General features: G+C 34.9%; 2 protein-coding genes across 3 annotated transcripts; both read left to right on the top strand.

Moving 5' to 3' along the window:
- Positions 1 to 9,285: 9,285 nt before the first annotated feature.
- On the top strand, positions 9,286 to 11,854 carry LOC121801071 (transcription factor bHLH93-like). 2 transcript variants are annotated; one of them, XM_042200537.1, is made up of 4 exons: positions 9,286 to 9,946; positions 10,193 to 10,360; positions 10,435 to 10,608; positions 11,516 to 11,854. In XM_042200537.1, the coding sequence occupies exons 1-4, from the start codon at positions 9,407 to 9,409 to the stop codon at positions 11,600 to 11,602; spliced, it is 969 nt and encodes a 322-aa protein (XP_042056471.1). In that variant the 5' UTR covers positions 9,286 to 9,406; the 3' UTR covers positions 11,603 to 11,854. The 2 variants fall into 2 exon arrangements, with proteins under 2 accessions (XP_042056471.1, XP_042056475.1); XM_042200541.1 differs by having other exon boundaries at positions 9,290 to 9,946; positions 10,435 to 10,602.
- An 8,258-nt stretch (positions 11,855 to 20,112) lies between these two features.
- LOC121753932 (receptor protein-tyrosine kinase CEPR1-like) lies at positions 20,113 to 23,397 on the top strand. The gene is made up of 2 exons (XM_042149230.1): positions 20,113 to 22,653; positions 22,757 to 23,397. The coding sequence occupies exons 1-2, from the start codon at positions 20,223 to 20,225 to the stop codon at positions 23,137 to 23,139; spliced, it is 2,814 nt and encodes a 937-aa protein (XP_042005164.1). The 5' UTR covers positions 20,113 to 20,222; the 3' UTR covers positions 23,140 to 23,397.
- The last annotated feature ends 947 nt before the right edge of the window (positions 23,398 to 24,344 follow it).

Here is a 24,344-nt window from a genome sequence, read left to right as displayed (position 1 = left end):
GCAGTGGCGGATGCAGAAAAAAATGTTGGTTGGAATATTTTTTAAAATGTGGGTCAACCATTTCTAATAATTTCTACAAATTGTAAAGTAGGGAAAAGTTGGTAAATCCTTACTCTCTCCTTATTGTGCCTATGATATAATTTATTAATTTCCTTTTTTATTACAAAACTATGTAGGTCGTGTGCTTAATATTGAAGATGAAATATGAGCTAATTAAAACAATTTCATTGTGAAATCTGCGCATGTTATTCCTTCTTTTCGCTAATATATATCTCATGTTGCCATTACTGTGAAATTTGCATTTAATATAATAGTAGAAGGCCTTCCAAAACCATGTTAATTAGTTTGAAATATCATTTCTTTAAATCTCTTGCTAAAAATACATTAGTACTACTATTAGTTACTTGAGGTGGGACAGAGGAAGTTTTAAACTATAGTTAAAAATTAAGTAAAAGCTAATATGGATGTAATAAATACATGGAGTTTTGTATGAGTGATTTTTAAAATAATAGTAATTGATTTATTAAACTCATTATGTTTTTAAGCGTCCATTACATTATTATTTTGGATATATCTTCCACGCATGGCACCATTTACATTTTCTCTATTTAATAAATATTTTATTGTTAAAAAACTAGAATTATTCCCCAAACAATTAGAGTATTCTATAAAAATGATATATCAAATTATCAAATTTACCTGTGTTCATTTTCAAATTAAATGCAATTATGAGTTTAGACAGTAGACGTAAAACACTGGACTTGGCCCATCATATACTCTTATGCATTTTAATTGAAGAAAAACTTTACCGAAGCACATTTATATATAGTCATATTTTTGGATATATATAAAAATTCCAGTCACAAATTTAAAATTTATAACTTTTCTAGCTAGTTTTTTTTTTCTTTTTTACAATTAAATCAATAATGGAGCCCTTTAATTACCATGCAGACTCATACTTTTTATATATTAATTGGAGGGAAAACGTCTTACCGACTATTGAACACAGTAGCTAAGTAGCTAAGTAGGAAGAGAAATAGAATAACGATGGAGTGAAGGCTTGGACCATAGAGAGAAAGGGATTCTGATATGTTTTTTCTCTTTTTCATGCTGTACTTTTTCTACTAACTATACTTTATAGTTAATTCTTTCATATAAAATCGACTTACATTAAAGTGAAGTCACCATAATAAACAATTCTATTAAATATCCGCAAAAAAAGTATAAAACAATAATTTAAATTGAAAAACTTTTTCCATCGTTATATTTGCAGGTGGGAAATTGAAAATGATTTCTAAATAATATAAATATTATTTATTGCCAATTCTTTAAAAAGGTCGAACAGCTTTTTTTGAAATAGTAATTCCAGTGATACTTTTTTCTAACTTAATTGGTTCACTTTAGAGTTGGTGGGAATTTTAATTTTGGTAATGAGATATTCATCTAGATGTTACACTACGTCGTACAGATATATAATTTCCCTATAATAGTAAATGAATGAAAAACATTTTATTTGGTGACAGGTGTAAATATATAGATATATGCATACAGGAATAAATTAATTAATACTATTAGGGGTTGTTCGATCGATTAGCAAGATTGTATCCCGGGATTAAATATATATAGTGTGTTTGGTTCATAAGATTGAATCTCACAACTCAATCCTAGACGAATAATCATGTGATAAACCCAATCGTAGATTATAATATATCTAATACATTGTCTAAACGTTCCAAGTTTAAATTTCAAAAATCTTGTTTGTAGGCATTGAATCATTTCCGATTGTAATGTGAGGTTTTTTTCTTCTAAAAAATAAAACAACATAAAGGTTCACCAAATTTCCGGGTGGATACTCTGGTCTAATAACAAAACACGAGATTTACTTTTTACACACAATGAGTTTTTTTATTGAGACGATATCTACGTTACTCGTATTTGTTGGTATTAGACCAAAGGTATTCACCGACCATAGGGTCCAATAACCATCCCATGCATGTGATGATTTGTAGGCCACTTGAAGGGTGGAACAGTGACCTAAGGATTTAAAATTGCTATATTTTGAAATATGGAGACCGGTCCCCTAAACATTTGATTAAGTATGAACGAGTCTCATGCCACTCGATCACACCCATTGGATTACGTTGCTCGTATTTTGATTCATTTACAATAATTCAAAAATATAAGTAGGATCATAACTCGTAAGTCTATTTCATCAATTTTGGAAACGTGTTATAGAAAAAAAGAAAAATTAAATTGAGGAACTTGAAGGACGAGCATTGTGTGAAACCACCTTACATACTGCCATACTCCAACAAAATTGACTATACATGAACTTCTAATGTATGATTATTTGATTTTCCAAATTGATTTAATTCTAACTGCGCATATACAAATAGAATACAAAATCAATTATAAAATTAATTAAACGAATCGATAATCTCTCAAATGATCATCGAAAAAGAAAAGGAGAATCATTGACGTATTTTAAAATACTACGGGAAAAGAATACCATGAAGAGAATCAATATATTCTACTCCCCCTCCGTTCCGTGGTAGTTGAGTCATTTCATCTTCTGTATTTGTTTTGGAAAAATGATAAGAAATAGTTAAAATGAAGATAGAGTAAAGTAAGTGACAAAATAAGTTAGATAAGAGTCTTATATATATTATTCTCCCTCTAACTTTATTTTTTCTCCATTTTAACTATTTATTATCATTTTTCTAAAATGAGTGCAGAAAATGAAATGACTCAACTACCGCGGAACGGAGGGAGTACTATTTACGTAACTTTCCACATTTCTATAATTAAATCATTTTCCTTATTTTCTTAATAAATGGAAATCAAATTAATTTCTCATTTACTAGAAAGTAAACAAAACGAAACAATCATTGTTTCTAACATGGGTAGCTACTAACTCGACCTTTGAGATTTTCATCTCCAGCATTTTTTAGAAAAAAATTAACAAAAATTATGAGCTAATAGAATAATCACGGGCGAAACCATTTAGATAATTAAATCAAGTGAGTAATTGAAACAATCAACTCTGGAAATATATAAACCAAACTAGCCAATAGTTTCACTACCACGTAGATTGTACTGGCCGAAGGTAATTAACTTATTTAGAACATGGTTTTGCTTTAATCATTTTTCAATCATATAAAGAATTGACAATGCCTAGAGATTCGTCGTTTCGAAGTTGCACAGAAAACAATGGACCAAAAAAAGACAAAATTAATCAATAATCAAATTTGCCCATGAATTCCAATCTCTGCAAACATGTACGTTTTCATGTGTAAATTTTTTTATTAAAAAAAGTTGTTTTAAAACTCAAGTTGGTATATTGATCACCTGTGATCTAGCTGATGGGAACTGGATACCTTGTTTAGATTTTCTTGATTTCATGGATTTTCTTTCCAAAAATGTCTGAAGATAAACAAGATTGATTGTTTAACTTGGTTGGCGGGTGTGTTTATCGCATATGCTATTATCGGATACATAAATTCAATACATATCATATTTATACGATATGTTTCAAATTTTTGGTACACTACAGTTTACAAGAACTTATACTATAACCATACCATAACTGTCTAGTACTGTATCATGCATGTTATATTGAAAATTACGATATGAGTATCAAAGTTTCAATTTTACTTTTCATAAATGAAAATGGGCTATTTTTGTGGGACGGACAAAAAAGAAAAGTGTCTTTATTTTTATGGAAATGAGGAAGTATATGATAGGTATGATATACTGATATCAGTATTTGTCCCATTACCAGCTGAGTCATTAGTTTTTCGAATAAGTTTGATTAAGGTAATTACAAAACAAATAATTTTATAAAATATTTACATATGCTCTAGTAAAGAAAACTTAAGGCTTTATAGTAGTAGTACCATATTCCAACGAAAAAAATTCCTCAACCATGACGTGACAGAGTAAACTATAACCTAATTACAAAAAAAAACTAATTTTAGACTCTAATCTTACAAATAAAAAATAAAGATGGTACTATAAGTATTGTTTTTGTGGGCTTATATTTGTTTAGTAAAATATGATTTTGAATTATGTTTGTGTTCGATAAGAGTTTGGCGATGTTTAATGTTGTGTTAAACCATAAAAATAGAAAAAAGGAATTAAACACATAATAGCAAATATTCATTAAATTTAAAATTTAAATGTGGTAGGGGCAAAAAGATTTCTTTGCATATGGGGCATGCTACATAGAAATTAACAAAAAGCTGATGTCGTAAGATCATAAAAGAATCTCTTACACATAACGTACTAATCGTGTACTTTTACCTTGAAAGTGCTGAATAGGTGGTAATAATTGTGTTATGAATTTTACGATTGCATTAACTTTTAATTTTTCTAAGAATAATGTTACGCGGCCACATTATAGCCAGCCATAAATTAATTAAATAAAAAAATGATTCTTTTTAAAAATTTTGGTTTAATACTACTTGATTTTACTTTTATATCATCTTCATTATATATTGCTCAACATGTTAGTGTTGCTCTTTCGTAGTTTTTGCTCAACTTACTACTACTGTCATTTCTTAATTGTTGCTCAACGTATATAGTAATTCGTGATATTAATGTGTTTTACGTAATGAAATTCAAAGATAAGTATCAACTTACAAGTCCATTCACACACATATAAGTTTATATCGGTAATTCTAATTTTTTTATACATGTAAATGGACTAAATTAAATCTTTATGGCCGGCCACATTATGGCCATTTATCATCACTCTTTTTCTAAACCACAATATTCTTGTAGTCAATCTCAATATATGCATGTCTAAAGCCTTTATTCTAGTGACAAGAAGTTTAGATATTATTGTATAAAGTGTCGAATTCGATGCTTCGCGAATGTCCATATGTGTAAGTATTCAAATCATGGTGTAGAGTTGCAAATCCCAATTCTGACTTCCATGTTACGGTGAGTTGTAAATTGAAATTGTGAAACCTAAATATCAAAAGCTCTAAATTCAAACATTAATAACGCAAATTAAGAAAAATACTCTTTCTGTTTTAAAAAAATAAACTAGTTTTACCACTTTTGTTGTCCCTCAAAATTAGACCAAGTCTAAGCATAAAAATTGTTCAACAAATAATAATTCTACATATTATTTAAAATGTGGGCCTCGCTAGAGATATAGATAAATAATACAGTAATTGAAGTGTATTGGTAGAAATTGAGTTGTCTCATAGAAAGAAAAACTTACTGCAAATAATTAAATAAATTTTATAGACTTCAAAAATAAAAAAATAGGATTATTTTCAGAATGATATGTATGTACAAGTAAATAATGAAACAAATGATACTCACTTCGTCCCCAAAATATATATTAGTTTTATCATCTTGTGTCGTCTCCCAAAATTAGATAAAGTCTAAATATGACAAGTTTTTAACCAACTACACACCACTAAAATTGTGGACCCACGATCCACTAACACTATTCCGAGTACCTTTTCTCTCTCTTATTTTTTTCAATCTCTCTCTTACTTTATCAATTGCATATTAAAATTCGTGCCACGTACAAGTTTGTTTTTTTTTTGGGATGGAGGGCGTATAATATTAGAAGAGTTAGGAATTTAAAATGACGTGTATTACACATTTTTCTTCGAATTGATTTTATTTTCTTTATTTTAATGTAGATCGAGTTACCCCAATTTCACTCCATTGAACATTGAGAGTCTCGAATGTGACAAGACATGTCTATAGTTTAGATTCATTTTCTCTTCACCAAATGCATCGATTCTAGCCAATCGTTTGCTATGTCTTGTAACTGTTTATTAGCCTGTGACTTACAAAGACTATATGCACAATTATGTAAACGTGGGTAAAATCTTGCACAACATAATCTTTAGTTTTAAAATCGTTGATTTTTTTATAAATAAAAAATGTTCAAAGTTAGAAGCTAGTAAGTTGAGTCCATCACGATAATACAAATAATAGTACTAATACCAAAACAATATAAAAAATGCACTAATAGACCAACATCAGAGCTAACAAATGATATAAAAACCAACTACCAAACTATAATCAACAACATTGTTCAACAATATCAAATCCATAATAATATCAATCTTACAACACATTACAAATCCAAGGGCTACATAGCAAATAATACAAACTCTCAAACTAACATCTAATGATCATAAATAGCAAGAAAAGAGAGAACCCACAAAGAATATAAAACTAAACCACATTACTAGATTGAATATCGCCTATCCAAACAAAAATTGGTCTCTAACATCTAGGTAATTTAAAAACTAGGAGACTTAGTCAATTTATCCTAGCAACTCCTAAGATCAAGACATTGTCACACTTGATGCGATGCAAACTGACTCATTAATTTAAGATGATGGGAGCACAAAATAAATTTAAGCGGTGTTGATATTGTAAACGATACAATCTTCTTAAATTTTGATTTGATGACCACAAGTTAAAAAAAATAATCAATGCAAAACTAAGACTTTAAAGTGTTTGATTCACTTAAATAAGTTTTTTTTGTTGAAATCTTACTTATTTTATGAGTTTGATAACCCTCCCTTTTTGGATAATCCATACCTTTTATAAAGCCTTTTCAAGAGTATGATGAACCTAATGATGAGGAGTACTATATACTCCCTCCGTTCCACAGTAGTGGAGTCATTTTGCCATTTTGGTACGTTCCATAGTAGTGGAGTCATTTTCCTTTTTAGTAAAAGTTAACACATTTCTTCTCACTTACTTTACTCTCTCTTACTTTATTCTCTCTTCATCTCTCTACTTTCTTAATCTCCGTGCCGAAAAGAAATGCCCCCACTACTATGGAACGGAGGGAGTATTAAACTATTACTATTTTATTTGATTTTCTCATTATGTAAGAGTTTTACATAAACACACTTGTGTACTTATATCTGTTTTTCTCCATTTTACTGATTTATATGTCACATTAAAAAAGGTACGTACCTAACCAACGGGTCGCAGCGCAGTTGGTAGCGCGGGACTGTGGTGACCTTAAGGTCACAGGCTCAAACCCCGCCACCCGCTAGGAGACTTTCGGCCTTAATCTGCAAGTCCGGTCGAGCATGATTAGTTGGATTCCGCCAAAAGGCGGATTCGGTACACATTTGGTTAAACAAAAAAAAAGGTACGTAACTAGCAAACAAATGCTACATGACAAATACTACTCCATAGAAAACCACGGTTTTGAGTTTATTCCGTGGGCTGCCAATAATTAAGTAAATAGTAGTAATATATAAACATTAAATACATATAAAATAATAAAATTCCCCCTTCTTTGCGCTTGATTGGGGAGGAATATAGTTGAGAATAAAAATATTGTATTTTAAGAAAATAATATTCATATCGTTTGATCAATACAATAAAAACATATTTGTGTGATCTCTATTGGGTTTCGATTCTCATATAAAAATGTGAAATAATATGAATGTTAGTATATCATTTAATTGTTATGTATTTTGGCAACAATCATAATTTATAAGATGCGTAAATTTCGGCAATTGTAAGAAAGATATGAGCTAGAAACAAACATGGCCAACAACTCTGTTGAATCTTAGAACAAAGCCAAAAAATAGAAAGTGGCTCACACTTCATTCTTTTCACCATGACAATGTATTGAATACTTGATCCATATAAGAGATTGGTCGGGCACAAGGATTACAATAAATATTTGGCATGCTATTTGCACATCTGTTGGGTATGTATCTTCACTACCTATATGGATGTCATTTGTTACACATATGTGGTATGATATATCTTCTACCCGAGTAAATTTCTCGTATCTTCTGTATATCTACTAAGCAAACAATCACAAACCATCTACCAGCCAAACGAACTAAAAAAAAGTCACAAAAACAAAATTAAACCCAATTGATCAAATAGTAGGAAAAGAAGAAACACCAAAACCATGAAATTAAACAATACCTAAACCATAGCAAGTAAATTGCATTGTTAGCGGTATGCTCTCCACCCATAGACACAACACCATTTGGTCATGGGCATTTGATACTATACAATGCCAGATATTTTAATTGTCTTAAAATTGATCTCAAAAATCAAATTTGTGTGGCATATAATTATTGATCTATATATTGTTATAACTTGTAGGCTAGCTGATTTTCCGTGTATGGTACGTGAGGTAGAAGTTGGTTTTGCACATGTAGATGAGCAAAGTACATAAAGTATATAGGTAACAAAAAATTAAATTTGAAAATATTTTAGAAATTAGCTGACAGGTCTATGTCTATGATGCAAAGTCCATCCTTTTTGGTTGAGACAGAAAAGTAGGTCAAAGTTGTAAGCTTCCCAATTTAAATATTTACTCTGTTTGATGCTCCATATTTCCATGATAAGGGCATTATATTTATATCCCATTCACTTAATTACCCTTCACCCACGTTCCCCTCTATTTTAGTAATTCGAAAAAAATTGCCATTTAAATCAAATCTTCTGACCAATCTCCTGGTTTTCAGTGGGAATTAAATCATAATTTTCTATACCCATGAGATTAAATTTTAATGATATTGGTTATAATTATTGATTTGGAAGTCGAATTTTTTGATTCACGATTGAGGCCGAATTGAGGCTCAGCTTGAATCAAAATCAGCGCCATAAAGTGCCATCTTATTAAAAATGAGCGTCATTTAGAAACTAAGTCTGATGGGGCAATTACGAATTCAAATACGAATTGTAGTAAAATTTTGATTTAATTTGCAAGATTTGAAAGTTATTAGTTGATCACAAGTCAACTAAAAAGTAATTTTGATTAGGAGTTTCGATTAGCTACTTTGGTCCGTCTGCAATTAGAAGTTCCAGTTCAATTTTTCAATCAATAGTAAGTAGGGTTATGCATTCCACTCACACTTTATTACAAAATCAATATATAAAAATAAACTGCGCGTTTGATTTATATTTTTCACTAACTTTTCTTGATATTTCTTAAAAACTCAAACTTAACCGGACTCCTAATCACAAAAACAAAAAAAATGGAAGTTTTTCTAATTATTAATACCAATCACATCTCAATTCAAGTAGAGTTTATCTAAAAAAAGATAAAATATAATCAATCACATGCATACTAACATCAAATTTGGACATTAGAATTACACCTCATCCTACCATACCCCCCTCTCTCTCTTCCTATGTATTGCATCATGGGCGAATCGTGGGCCAAATGCCCCTCCTCAATTCTTGTTTGCCTTTATAAATTTGTTATAAATTTTTAAATATATATTAAAATTTGCACTTATTGCCCCGACTCAAATATAATTTTTTTCATATATATATCATTTTGCCCTTCTTACAATAAAATCCTGGATAAGCCCCTATATTGCATCACGAAGATGCAAATCTTGAAAACCAACACATCAATAAAAAGATTAAGAGAGAAATGGAGTTGTGCTCAAAGGAACAACAAGGTTTCTTGGAAGAGTTACTAGGGCTAAGAGAGATGGAGGATCACTACAACAACACAAGCATGAATCAAGACTTCACCACAAATTGGAACATTCTCGAAGATGTTTCCATCCCAACAAACACTTGCTTCCAAGACTTGTCTCTCCCCATCCTCGACCACCACTACTACTACAGCGCCCCGTTTGGCGACGACCTTTCGCCTCCCGGTTTCTCCTCCGATTCATCAAACCCCAACCTCAACTCCCAAACACTCCCTTACGCCGCCACTCCCCAATTCGAAGACTGCTCCTTCTCCTTCCTCCACGACTTCGGAAACGGGCTGGATGTTGGGCCTCCCCTCAAGCCCGAGCCCGGCTTCAACGTCGGTTTTGGCCATGAGACTGAGAGGAAGAGCAAGATGAAGAAGCTCAACAACGGCCAGCCCTCCAAGAACCTCATGGCCGAGAGAAGGCGGCGCAAGCGCCTCAACGACCGCCTCTCCATGCTCCGATCAGTCGTTCCCAAGATAAGCAAGGTAACAAACGACGTCATTTAACTCACTACCAGCGTTCTGCTACTAAAATTTGACCAAAATTTATGATTAATCTGTACATTTGTATGAATGTACAAATTAATATAATAATTGCAAAAATTGCGAAAGAGCCAAAATTTTACCAAACTTTATTATTTTTACAGCAAAGTCTAGGTGAATAAATTATACTACTACTACTATGAATATCCAAATTATGTTTAATTTTTTAATATATGAAATGGTTTGAAGATGGACAGGACATCTATACTTGGTGACACAATAGATTACATGAAGGAGATGCTTAATAGCATAAACAATTTGCAAGAAGAAATGAATTTGGGAGGGAATGAATTGGGATTTTTGAGCATATTCAAGAACCCCAAGCCTGAGGAGATCTTGATCAGAAATTCACCCAAGGTATATAAATCTTAATTAATTAATTTGATTTATGTGAATAAATAAAATGATAAAAATAAGTGGTTGCAATGTAGTTTGAAGTGGAAAGGATGGATTCAGAGACAAGAATTGGGATATGCTGTGGTGCAAAGCCAGGATTGTTGCTATCAACAGTGACAACTCTAGAGGCATTGGGCATTGATATTCAACATTGTGTTATTAGTTGCTTCAACGATTTCGCAATGCAAGCTTCATGCTCCGAGGTAAATGTATGTTACATATTATTGAGAAATGTTTAATAAGTATTTGTTTAATTTAGAGATAATCGTGGCTAAATATATGATTTTTTGGGTTCAATTCTAGTTTTGCATATGACGTAGGAAAATTATATTCGAATTGGAGATAGGATAAATTTGGACATATACATGTGGGTGGCCTTGTTTGAGTGTGAATAGTGTATGTTACATGAGATGTATTTGATGAGGTCGGTCCATACCATGTTATCCCAAACAAGTCATTACACGACAAGTAACTGAAACAAATTATCATGTTGTGTGACAGAAATTGACCGACTATACTTATTTTTTATTACAAATATTGTTAAATTTTACGTTCCTTTTTATTAAAGCAACCTGCTACGTGCAAGTACAAGGAAGATTAATCAAACCCTAGCAGATTTTTTCTTAAAACTAATCAGTGATAGGAAAAGTGAGTCACTATGTATTTAATCCATATTTTATGATGGACATTTATGAAGTTTGATTAAATTTCGATCTGCCTTGTTATTATAAAAATCAATCTGATCAATAACCACGAAACTCAGACTTGTTATGCATAATGACTTTTTCTTGGCGAAATGTGTTGTATCTGATATGACACCGGGAAATAGTGAGTTGAACGAGGTCATCTATTCTTAAAGAAAATGACATTGTTGGTTAAAAAATAGCAACAATATGTTATATGCAGGCAATTAGATTTTTTTGAAAAAAATTCAAACTTTATGATTTTCCGATTGATTTTTAAGATGCGGGATGAGCCATAATTTGACCGAACTACATTCATGGTTTCTGTTGTTTTCTCATCATATAATTTTTTTTGAATAACAATAAAGTTGGATTTATTTATAATTTAGATTAAGTAAATCAATTACTCCATTAGTAATTATGTGATTGGCAGGATATGAAGAAGAGGGCAGCTTTGGGTGCAGAAGACATAAAGCAAGCACTGTTTAAAAACGCGGGATATGGAGGAAGATGTCTCTGATAATCAAGTGTCAATTTAATTGATTGGATCTCGAATTATTTTAAAAAATATTGTGTATTTAGTTCTGCTAAGGATAATAATTTTATGTTGAGTAGGTTTATATCCCGCGTGTTTTTAATTTTATTTTCAAGTGGAGGGAAGTAGTTGTTTGTTTTTTGTTTTTTGTTTTTTTCCCCAACAAAATATTGTATTAGGGGTGTAGTTTATTTTGATTGTACGGTTAATAAAAATGTGTGATTTTTATGACCTTTATTTTGTCTCTACCGTCGTCGTTATATAACATTACCAGAGCCCAGAGGTGTGTTCTTTGACACATTTATTATTAAAAAATTAGGGAAAATAAAATCTCATCTGTAAATTCCTCCTTTAAAAAATATTCACCATTTGTTATTTAACTTTTCATTTTAATAAACAAAAAATATATCATGCCAAATAATTCGTGATAATATTCTACTATATATTTTTTAGTTGCGAGTCTTGTAACTTTGAGAGTCGATTGTACAAATTCCGGTGCAAAGAAATATATCAATACCACTTGTCTAAAAGAATAAGGACATTTGAACTTTAAAGAGGAGTCAATCGTTACTCAAACGCAAGGAAACTTGTCTTACATCAGTTAAATAGAGCTACTAAAAATATTTTGGTACTTAAGTTATTCTATTTACTACTCCCTCCGTCCCATTTTAGGAGTCTCGGTCACTTTTGCACATCCGTTTTGTAAAAATCATAATGTAAATAGTTAAAGTGAAGAAATGGTAAAGTAAGGGAGATAATAATGTAGAGAATAATGTGCAAAAGTGACTGAGACTCCTAAAGTGAGACGGAGAGAGTAATATGTGTAACCTATGACAATTCTTTAGATTGAAATGAATATTTGAGTTATATGTAACTTAGAAATTGTTATTTGTGTTCTATTGTGAAATTAGAATGCAGAAGTTAAATCGACTAAGATTCGATAGTACTAGAAAATATATTCAACTCACTTTTGAATATTTGTATTCGAAACTTTGAAACATTTTAATATTTTTAAATATATTGTACTCGTATATATTTTCATAACAGTCTTAGACCATGCAAAGATCAATTAGTCCAAATTAAGTTTCATTTAAATTTTACTACGTATATTATTATAATCTTTCATGTGCTAAAGTCCTAACGGGCTATGTTAAATTCCTCCATGAAAGCCCAATTTCATGATGATAAAAAAAACTTGCAGTTACTATTGGGCCAAGTAGTACTTTTAATGGGCCCATAACCATCATTTTCACTTAGGTCAAACTTGACTTAGATGGTAATTATATAGATGTGAATTTTGTGTCATATCATACGAGATGTTCCACTTGTCGAACTGTCGAAGTATATATGGCCTTAGTAGCTAGATATAATGATTGGATGTTCGAAACTCAGTACAATTAATTAAAAAATAATGGTCACACTAAGAGAAAATGGGAGTTCCATTAAGCCAAAAATATTATAGTTTGCATACACTATAGAGTGTGTGAATTTTGGAATCATGACTATATATTGACTTTTTTTAGGGCAAAATATTCTATTTAGAGCATAACATGAAGATGCCATTGCAATTCTGACAACTGGGATGCGGCCTATCGCAACCTCACTCTCACTATAATCCACACACAAATGATTCCCAACTAAATTAAATTTTTATTCGTATTTTTGTCTAAATAGAGAACTTCATATAGCCAATCGAACTTCACGATTACTTCAAAATTTTGGTTTGTACTTTTTAAAAATAAATAATTCTATATAGCCAATGGAACGACGAGATTACTTCTCCTTTTGTTTGGAATCACTCCTCTCTAAGGGATAATATTGACGGATGATGATGGTGTTGGAGTATGAAGCCTAGAAAAAATTGAATCAATTTATGATCACAACAATCCAATTGGATTTCTACAATAATATATATTTATACACACCAAATTCCTATTATATTACTAATATAAGGATTCAATGTCTTTTCAATGTATATATTTGTTCTCTCGTTGTTGTAGGATGTATTCGTAAATTATATAGAGAAATCTTTGGTTTGACATCACCCCGGCGTAGATATTCATCGTATTGAACTGTATAAACAATTCACGAGTTTATCTTATTATGTTCGTGATTACCTATGCATTTATTTAGGATGTGTGTTATGATTTTGCTTATGTTCTCTTATATTCGTCCACCATTTTACTTTCCTGGTGATTTTGGATAAAACGTTTGATCCTATGCATACCTTATTTTTGTTACTTTATTGTTATTTTTGTTATAAATTGCTTTTGTGTGCTACAAAGCTTGTTTTGCTGGTCAATTTTCAGTTTAAGGTATTTCTTTTGTATAGAAAGAAAATCATTGAAAAATATTTTACATAAATACAAAAATATTTACAAAGTGAAGTGTGTAACTACTCCAACCTTTCAATGAAATGAACCATTTAATAGCTTTAAGTTATCCTTAGAAACCAGATTGTGTCTATTATATTGAGCAATGTTTTTATACCTACTAGCAAAGTATTGCTTAGCTGATCAATTGTCTTTCCTCCAACTAATAGATCGAGAATTTAAATATCGGTGCATGTGAGTTACACAAAGTCACAAGCACTCATAGTGAAATCAAAGGCAATAACAAAAAGGTGACCTAACATCAATCGACTAGTGAAGTATAGGATCTTTCATTACTTCCCGAGAGTCTCGTCCATCATCTATAACTTTGAGTAAATATGTTTTTGCTCCTTTTCTTGTTGTTTTGGTGTTGTGTTGTTTCTGCTTGTACTCCGCAACTCACTTCTCTTTGCTTGAGTAAATCCTTTCACGTGTATCCTTGTAAAAAGAGAATATTTAGACAATCTTTTATTTATTACATTGTCTACTCCGAAATGAACCCCTAGCCACTTATATTTTTACCAACATATATACTATACGATTATTATACTCCTTTCGTCTCTCATTAATTGTCTACTTTTGCTATTTTTGTCTGTCCCTCATTGATTGTCCACTTTCACTTTTTACTATAAATAATAAGTAGACACTATATTCCACTAACTCATTCACTCATATTTTATTATAAAACTAATATATAAAAATGAGACGCATATTTCACTAACTTTTTCAACACACTTTCCTTTATATTTCTTAAAATCAGTGTTTGAACCAAAGTAGACAATTAGTAGGGGACGAATTGATCACTATATTAATAATAGAATAAAAAAAAGGATCCTACTGAAAAATAAGAGGGCTATATATAGCCTATAACTATACATATCTTGGCTAATCTGTTAGCAAATGATTTAATACTATATTCCTATTCAAAATTACGACCCATACTTTAAATAATATTTGTAGCAAGCTACAATATGGCGAGGAACTAGAAGATCAAACTATTTAATTTTATGGCAAGCGTGTGATAAAAATGTTGATAAGAATTAATTTATAAAGTTGTGTCTTCTTTAATTTGCTACTCAAATCAACATCCTAAATAAATTGGCTTTAGGAGAGTGGACATCTTTGCTTTGCACTTGCATTGGGACCCCAATCCATTACCAATTAATTAATTCTAATATATATTGGGAATGAATTGACATGCTTTCAAAAGAACAAAAAAAAACTTAAAATTCACAAATCTTTTTAAAAGAGAATAATTGAATATATGAGTATTACTAATTCAATGCTTTTGAAAGAAAGATTAGAATCAATGGAGGACCTACCGCTTACGCATGAGGATGAACATAATCAATTTACGATTTTTAACATTACACTATATAATTTATATAATCACCACATATAAGTAACAATCTCCTTAGTTCACGTTATTGGTGTAATTAATTTTACCAACAACACAAAAATCAACACATGGTTCTTTTATTTATTTTAAAAGTTAAAAAAATTGGATAAATTGAATTTCAAATTTTATGTAATTTTTAAATTAACGAAGTAAATAAAAATTCTAAAATATTAAAAACAAACTAAATATATAAAATAAAATAATAATACTACTGGAGTATGAACTAAAGTAGATTGATACTCACATAAGATATGTAGAAAAATCAATAAAGAGGGACACACAATTTTGCAATAAATAAAAATACATTATTTGATTTCGTAACATCATCAATCACATAAATACATTGATATAGACCTTTAATTATTAACTTTTCATCATCGAAAGATTGTTTCAATGGCTTTGGTACATATTCTAATCTTATCTAAACTTTTCTATAAATCCCTTTCTTTGCCACTATAAGGGACACGTGATCTTGTATATATACCTTTCGAAATTAGATAAGCTTTTAATTAAATATATTTGCAATTAGCTCATTTTATGGAACACAAATGACTTTTCCTTTTAAATTTTTGCTAATTCAATAAACTTTATCTGTTTATTATATTGACATCGAGTAAAACTACACAAAAATTTAGACAGTTTTTGTTGATGTATTTACACGCGAATTGTTTCATATTGAAAATTATACATATGATCAGTTACTCCTCTCATCATCTCTTATTACCAATTTGGTTTCATAATGAAACCTCACTAGGATTTTGTTGATCTCTATGTGTTTTGTTTTTTTTTTAATTATTGTTTTTGGTTCTTCTCTTGGGACATATTTAATCGGACTGTTTGAGGCCTTTGTGTTAGACTGCTCACTGTTCGCGGTTAGGACATTTTGTTATTTATCAACAAAATATTGATAACAAATATAACAATGAGTGTAACAAATTGTCAAAGAATTAGATATGATGTGTACATGACACGAAGCCGCGAATAAAATAATGTATAACTAATTATTGGAATGTTAAAACAAACTAATTATTGATTAACCAAAATTTGCATCGTATGCAAGTATCGTTCACAATATTGGGGCCATGAAATAGGAATGTCCTTTCATTATGGGAAACAATTTAGGCCATCCACAACGCTGTCTCTATACCGTCTCTTAAACCGTCTCTTAACTACTATTTGAGCACTATTTGAGGGCCCCACTGTCCTTTTTTCCTCCATCTCTTAACTAAGAGACGAAGGCTGCAACGCTCCGTCTCTTAACCGTCTCTATACCGTCTCTTAATTACTATTCATTCAATTTAATTTATAATTTTTTTTAAAACCCAATTCAATTTAAACAAACACACTTTATTAAAATTAAAACAATATTACAACTTAACATTAAAAAAGCGAAGACATAATTAAAATTCTAAAAAAATAAAAATGACATAATTTAATATTCTCCGCCAAAGTTTTCCCAAATGTGCTCAATTAGATCCTCTTGGAGTTGGGTGTGGGCGCTAGAGTCGCGTGTCCTTGCCCGAATAGCCAACCGTTCTTGTATAGATGGATGCGCTCCACTTCGCGGCGGACTACTTGCAGTTGAGCTTCCGGGGGATTCGGGGTCGAACCAATTTCCGGCATCGGGTCCTTCGTCTCTGACAATCATGTTGTGCAAGATTATGCACGTATACATGATGTCGACCATGCTCTCCATGAACCACGAACGAGCCGGGGCTTTGATGATGTTGAAGCGCGCTTGGAGAACCCCGAACGCCCTCTCCACATCCTTGCGCGCAGCCTCCTGCTTCTGCGCAAAAAGAGCCTGCTTTGGGTTCGCTGGCCTGCCGCACGTCTTCACGAAGGTCGGCCACTTCGGGTAGATGCCGTCGGCGAGATAGTACCCCATTTTATACCGTCGGTTGTTGGCGACGAAGTTGATGGCCGGCGCTTTACCATCCAAAACTTCGGTAAAGAGGTCGGACTGTTGGAGCACGTTTACGTCGTTGTTCGAGCCAGGGACCCCGAAGTACGCGTGCCAGATCCAAAGTCGGTAGTCGGCAACGGCCTCGAGTACAACGGTTGGGTGGGTGCCTTTGTGGCCGCTCGTGTAGGAACCCCTCCAAGCCACCGGGCAATTCTTCCATTGCCAGTGCATGCAATCGACACTGCCAAGCATCCCGGGGAATCCGTGCACTTGTTCGTGCAGGTTGAGGAGGAACTGACAATCCTCCGTGGTTGGCCTCCGGAGAAATTCATCACTGAAGGCTGCCCGGACGCCTCTGCAGAAGTTGAGCAAGCACAAGCGCCCAGTACTGTCTCCGATGTGCAGGTATTCGTCGAATATGTCGGCCGTTTGTCCAGTCGCAAGCTGCCGGATGGCTGCAGTACATTTCTGCAGCGTCGTGTGGCTGGGACGACCGACCGCGTCGAACCCTTCTCGGAAGAACTCCTCCCTGGCCGCCAAAGTATTCGCTATGTGGAGAAATAGCGGTTTCCGCATGCGGAAACGGCGACGGAAATAGGTATCTCCCCAAATCGGGTTATCGCAGAAGTAGTCGCGTACTAACCGTGCGGCGGCTTCCTCCCGGTTCCGATTGATGTACTTCCGGGAGCGTCGTGGGGGTGGTGCGGCTTCCTCCGCCTCTCGTCGTCGATCTTCTTCGAGTGATTGTTCCATTAATTGACGCATTTGCTCAAAACGATCCATTTGTTTGAGTTGATTGAAGATGGAAATTGGAGTGATAGAGAGGATTTGAGAGGAATAGATGTGTGTTTGTGTTTGAAATGAGTATGGAATAGAATTATTTATAGAGTAAAAAAATTAAAAATTTAAAAATGAAAATAAATATTTAACGGTAATATTACCGTTTGAAAAAAAAAAAATTTTTTTTTTATTAAAAATCGATTTTTAAAAAAAAAAAATGAATTATTGCGTCATCAGTGACGACGCCCACTCGCGGGCCAGCGAGTGGGCGTCACGCACGCATGGGGACGTGCCACGTGTCTCGGGCGCGTGGCGAGACAGCTCGTCTCGTGTCTCTCCGAGACGAGCTACGCGACGAGCCGGTCGCGAGCTGGAGACGAGATGGCCGCTGCAATGCGTCTCGCGGGGGTCTCGTCTCTCCGAGACGAGACGCGAGCCCGGCGCGAGACGCGTTGTGGATGGTCTTATAACGATATAAGTAAATAGTTATTATTCCAATGTTTGGGTAATTAAAATTAAATAAGATTTCTATCCAATCACTGAAAAAACAACTTTCTTTCTCGTGACGTCACTTTCGATCAATCCGATAGGTCACTGAAATGGAGACCGATATTCATTGTCTTGAACTAGAAAACCACCAAACAAATTTCTCAAACTAAAATTAGTTGTTTTGTGTTATAAATGTTCACAACAATGAGAGTGCAAATACAAATATATTTATGATTAGCATTGTGGTATAATTTTAAAAATAATGTGTTAAAACAGTGCTTTTGTCCTATATATTACTGATTACTCCTATGAAATGTAATTTGTCTATAAATTGCTAACTCGGTCAAATTTTGGTTTTGCGTATTGGTTATAAAACATGTCTTTAAATTATCGAACTATTGATTTATTCTGATTTTGTAATAAATCAAAATTTATGTTGTAACAGACTTACTTACGTTACACTATATATAATATTATTGGACATCAATCAAAACATTTTAGACAGCAAAACAACATCGTATTATACTAAATTAAATGAGTTCATTTGTCAGATTATAAGTAGTTTATAATCAAGCAAGACTGATTAGAGGGAGAAAATATGAAATACTAAGAAACAAGATGATATATATATATAGGGGAACGTTATTCTCCTATTCATCCCTTAGATCCTTTATTCTTCTTAATATGAGCCGTTAGATCTCATTCATCAACGGTCCAGATGATCTGCATTATTACACTATAATGGTGCATTATTAGTCGGTGTGCATTATTCAATTGAATATCTGCATTATTACACTATAATGATGCATTATTAGTCGGTGTGCATTATTTTGTCCTATATATTACTGATTACTCCTATGAAATGTAATTTGTCTATAAATTGCTAACTCGGTCAAATTTTGGTTTTGCGTATTGGTTATAAAACATGTCTTTAAATTATCGAACTATTGATTTATTCTGATTTTGTAATAAATCAAAATTTATGTTGTAACAGACTTACTTACGTTACACTATATATAATATTATTTGACATCAATCAAAACATTTTAGACAGCAAAACAACATCGTATTATACTAAATTAAATGAGTTCATTTGTCAGATTATAAGTAGTTTATAATCAAGCAAGACTGATTAGAGGGAGAAAATATGAAATACTAAGAAACAAGATGATATATATATATATAGGGGAACGTTATTCTCCTATTCATCCCTTAGATCCTTTATTCTTCTTAATATGAGCCGTTAGATCTCATTCATCAACGGTCCAGATGATCTGCATTATTACACTATAATGGTGCATTATTAGTCGGTGCATTATTCAATTGAATATCTGCATTATTACACTATAATGGTGCATTATTAGTCGGTGTGCATTATTCAACTGAAAATCTGCATTATTAAATGACACGTGACACCAATCTAACCGTCGGATGACAAAATCGTGGGGCTGAGATTAAAAAGAACAAAGAACAAAAGATAAAAATGGAAATGAATATAAAGCTTCTTTATTTTTGCAATTTTGGAACCTAACCTTTCCAATTTTTCACCCTTTCTCACTCAGTCACTCAAATCATCTCACTTATATATATTTCACCCTTTCTCCCATCGCTCGTTACCACCATGTGGATAACCATTTCCCCTCTCCTCCCTCTCTGATCATGGCCACTCCCAATCATTTCCTCATCGATGCCGCCGTCGCCATCCTCCTCGTCTGCCATGCAGCCGCCGCCACTCAATCCTCCGCCACCGAATTCTTCTCCCTCGCCGGAAAATCACAGAGCTACTGCAACTTAACCGGAGTCTCATGCGACGATCTCAAAAACGTCGTGGAGCTCGACCTCTCCGGCTGGTCCCTCGCCGGCAAATTAGCCGACCAAATATGCACGTACCTCCCCCACCTCCGCAGCCTCCGCCTCGGCCCCAACACCTTCCACGGCCACTTCCCCGCCGGAATCACCAACTGCTCCCTCCTCGAAGAGCTCAACATGAGCTCCATGCACCTCACCGGACCCCTGCCCGACTTCTCCCCGCTCCAAAATCTCAAAATCCTCGACCTCTCCTACAACATGTTCTCCGGCGACTTCCCCATCTCCATCACCAACATCTCCCAAATCGAAATCATCAACTTCAACGAGAACGCCGCCTTCAATCCCTGGAAGCTGCCCGAGAATTTAACGTCGTTAACCAAATTAACGACGTTGATTCTCTCCACCTGCCAGCTCTACGGCGCCCTCCCACCGTGGCTCGGCAACATGACCTCCCTCGTCGACCTCGAGCTGACCGGCAACGCCTACTCGGGCAGCGTCCCGCCCGAGCTCGGCCGCCTCCGCAACCTCCGCCAGCTCGAACTCTACTACAACCTCCTGACCGGAGATCTGCCCGCGGAGATTGGAAACCTAACGGAGTTAGTTGACCTGGACATGTCCGTTAACAAATTTAACGGCGGCATACCGGAATCCATCTGCCGCCTCCCCAAGCTCGAATTCTTCCAGCTCTACAACAGCTGTCTCACCGGCGAAATCCCCGCAGCAATCGGAAATTCAACCACTTTAAAAATGCTCTCCCTCTACGGAAACTTCCTCACCGGAGAGGTCCCGAGGGACCTCGGCCGGTGGTCCCCACTCGCCGCGGTGGAGCTTTCCGAGAATAATTTCACTGGAACGCTCCCCGAAGGCATGTGCAGCGGCGGGAGGCTCAATTACCTCCTCCTTCTGAAAAATGATCTCTCCGGCGAGATTCCGGCGAGTTATTCCGACTGCAAATCCCTCGTCCGTTTCCGCGTCAGCAATAACAACCTCCAAGGAAACATTCCAGAAGGTCTCCTTTCCCTCCCTCACGTCTCCATCATCGATATCGCATACAACAATCTCACCGCCGCCATTCACAAATCAATCCGATTTGCGTATAATCTATCGGAGCTCTTCCTTCAAGGAAACAGAATCTCCGGCTCGATTCCGCCGGAGATCTCCTTCGCGAGAAGCCTCGTGAAAATCGATCTGAGCTACAATCAATTGTCAGGAGCAATTCCTTCCGAGATGGGAGAGCTGAAGCAGCTGAATGTCCTTCTCTTGCAAGGCAACATGCTGACATCTTCCATCCCTGAGACTCTCTCCCGCCTCACCTCTCTCAACCTCGTCGACCTCTCGAACAACGATCTCTCCGGTGAGATACCGGAGAGCCTCTCCGCGCTCCTCCCAAACTCGCTCAACTTCTCCAACAACCACCTCTCCGGCCCCATCCCCCTCCCTTTTATGAACCAGGGCCTCCTGGAGAGCTTCGCGGGGAACCCTGGGCTATGCGTGCTGGAAGCGTCTGGGCCGGGGTTCCCCGCATGCCCTCATTCGTACGGCCGGAGGAAGATCAACAGCCTCTGGCTGATCCTGATCTCCCTGGCCGTAGTGATGGTAGGGACGGCTCTCTACCTGCGGAGATGGTTTAGCAGAGACAGAGTCGGGATGGAACACGAGGACTCTGTCTCTGCTTCCTTCTTCTCCTACGAGATCAAGAGCTTCCATCGCATAACCTTCGACCAGCGCGAAATCGTCGAGGCGATGGTCGACAAGAACATAGTAGGGTATGGAGGGTCCGGGACCGTCTACCGGATCGAGCTCAACAACGGGGAGGAGGTCGCCGTGAAGAAGTTGTGGAGCCGGAAGAACAAGCACTGGGACGACAACGGTGTCATTTTGGACAAGGAGCTTAAAACTGAAGTCGAGACGCTTGGGAGTATCCGCCACAAGAATATAGTGAAGTTGTATTGCTATTTCTCGAGTGTTGATTGCAGCCTTCTTGTGTATGAATACATGCCGAACGGGAACCTCTGGGACGCCCTGCATAAGGAGAAGGTCATCCTCGATTGGCCGATACGGCATCAGGTCGCCCTAGGAGTGGCTCAGGGACTGGCCTACCTCCACCATGACCTGATGCCTCCTATTATTCACAGGGACATCAAGTCAACCAATATCCTCTTGGATGTTGACTACCAACCCAAGGTCGCGGATTTTGGCATCGCCAAAGTCCTGCAGGCCAGGGGATCCATGGAGGCCACCACCACCGTCGTTGCAGGGACTTACGGCTACATAGCGCCAGGTAACTAAATTCTAACCTGATTCTGGTTCAGCATATCAACTTTTTAATTCAGTCAACCGTAAATATTGACATTAGAGTCAACTTTTTTGTTTGACTATTCCAGAATATGCATTTTCGTCAAAGGCGACGATCAAGTGCGACGTGTACAGCTTCGGAGTGGTGCTGATGGAACTTATAACGGGGAAGAAGCCGGTGGAGGCAGAGTTTGGAGAGAGCAAGAACATTATATACTGGGTGTCGACGAAGGTGGAGACGAAGGAAGGGGCGATGGAGGTGTTGGACGAGAGAATCTCAGACTCGTACAAAGACGAGATGATCAAAGTGCTAAGGATCGCCATACGGTGCACGTGCGGAAGTGCAGCGCTGCGCCCCACGATGAACGAGGTGGTGCAGCTGCTCATGGAGGCGGACCCTTGCAGATTCCGGTGCTGCACCATTTCAAATAAGGCGCCACCAACACAAAGGACCAGTTCGATTAGTCATTAATTAATTATTACTATTACATATATTAATTATAAATATATATATACATGCATGATACTGTATATTAGTGTTAGTAACTAACTATTCCAAGAGACCAAGACAAGAGTTTTGCACCTTTTATTTTTGTTTTATTTTGTCTCAGTAGTTAGTAGTGGGAAGAATCTCATTCTTTTCTTGATTTTCTGCACTTTTTCTGTCTTGGCCTATTGTAATATATTTGAGCATTATGATATGTATAAAATTGCTTTATGACAACGTTTATTAGAATCTTTGTAATGCATGTATGTACATATATATTGATCCCAAAAGGAACTAATTTTATTTACAAATATACTTGTACACCCATTTTTTTCGTAATATTGCGGTATTATAAATCAAATCCTTCACACAAAATTTTAATTTAAAAGCCTTTTATTCACTACTCATTATCCAATAATCATACTTAATCGCTTATTAATCCGTAGCTCGTTATTCAATATCTACAACAAAAGGTAGAGGTGAGAGACGGCCGACGGGAGGTAATTTTACGAGAGAGGTGAAAAGAAGGGGAAAAAAAGAAAATTGTTGTGACACTATATGATGGGTGCTCCGATTGCCATTTTATGTAATTATTTGTCGCACTTCAAATTAATAAAAAAATATGGATACGGCATTGTTGTGTTGAAAAGATGACGATGCTAATTGTGTGATGATTGCATGAAAGTGGGGTTTCAGATTCTCCAATGAAACAATTTGTGGAGAGGGGTATGATTGAAGCCTAATCTTCCATGCAAAGGGAAAAATATGTGCATAGTAAAGCAAAATGAGACAGCTTATTCATTGAAGCATCTTTATTTAATACCTTTAGAGTTGGAGCACAAGCTAAAGCATATTATAGCTACCTATTTCTTTTTTCTTTAATATCTTTCTCTTCTTTAAATCTTCTTCACTTTTATACTCTTTGATTTGTTCTTTTTCCGAGTTGGATTGGTCATAATAATGTATGTCGAATAGGATAGAGAAAAGAATTGCTAATAATTTATACAAAGGAAACGATAGAGAACAAACGAAAATATCTTTTAATTTTCAATTTGGGAGATTGGTTGATATTCATACTCAAACTATTTTTCATTTTTGGGCATTGAGTTTAGTTTATCTATGTATGTGCTTTATTTATAGATTTATTTAAATTAATTTCGTTTTAAAATTCGTGCAGAAAGTAAATAAGA

This window comes from Salvia splendens, chromosome 1 (genome assembly GCF_004379255.2).
Source record: "Salvia splendens isolate huo1 chromosome 1, SspV2, whole genome shotgun sequence".
In the NCBI taxonomy this organism is placed as follows: domain Eukaryota; kingdom Viridiplantae; phylum Streptophyta; class Magnoliopsida; order Lamiales; family Lamiaceae; genus Salvia; species Salvia splendens.
Note: the sequence above shows the minus strand (reverse complement) of the source record. Positions and strands in the feature narration are given on the sequence as shown.

Bases quoted from the DNA above. Each gene is read 5' to 3' on its own strand.
- LOC121801071 (XM_042200537.1), top strand. From the start codon at position 9,407: ATGGAGTTGTGCTCAAAGGAACAACAAGGTTTCTTGGAAGAGTTACTA. The intron at 9,947-10,192 runs GTAACAAACGAC...AATGGTTTGAAG, and splicing joins TCGTTCCCAAGATAAGCAAG to ATGGACAGGACATCTATACT. The intron at 10,609-11,515 runs GTATGTTACATA...TGTGATTGGCAG, and splicing joins CTTCATGCTCCGAGGTAAAT to GATATGAAGAAGAGGGCAGC.
- LOC121753932 (XM_042149230.1), top strand. From the start codon at position 20,223: ATGGCCACTCCCAATCATTTCCTCATCGATGCCGCCGTCGCCATCCTC. The intron at 22,654-22,756 runs GTAACTAAATTC...TGACTATTCCAG, and splicing joins TTACGGCTACATAGCGCCAG to AATATGCATTTTCGTCAAAG.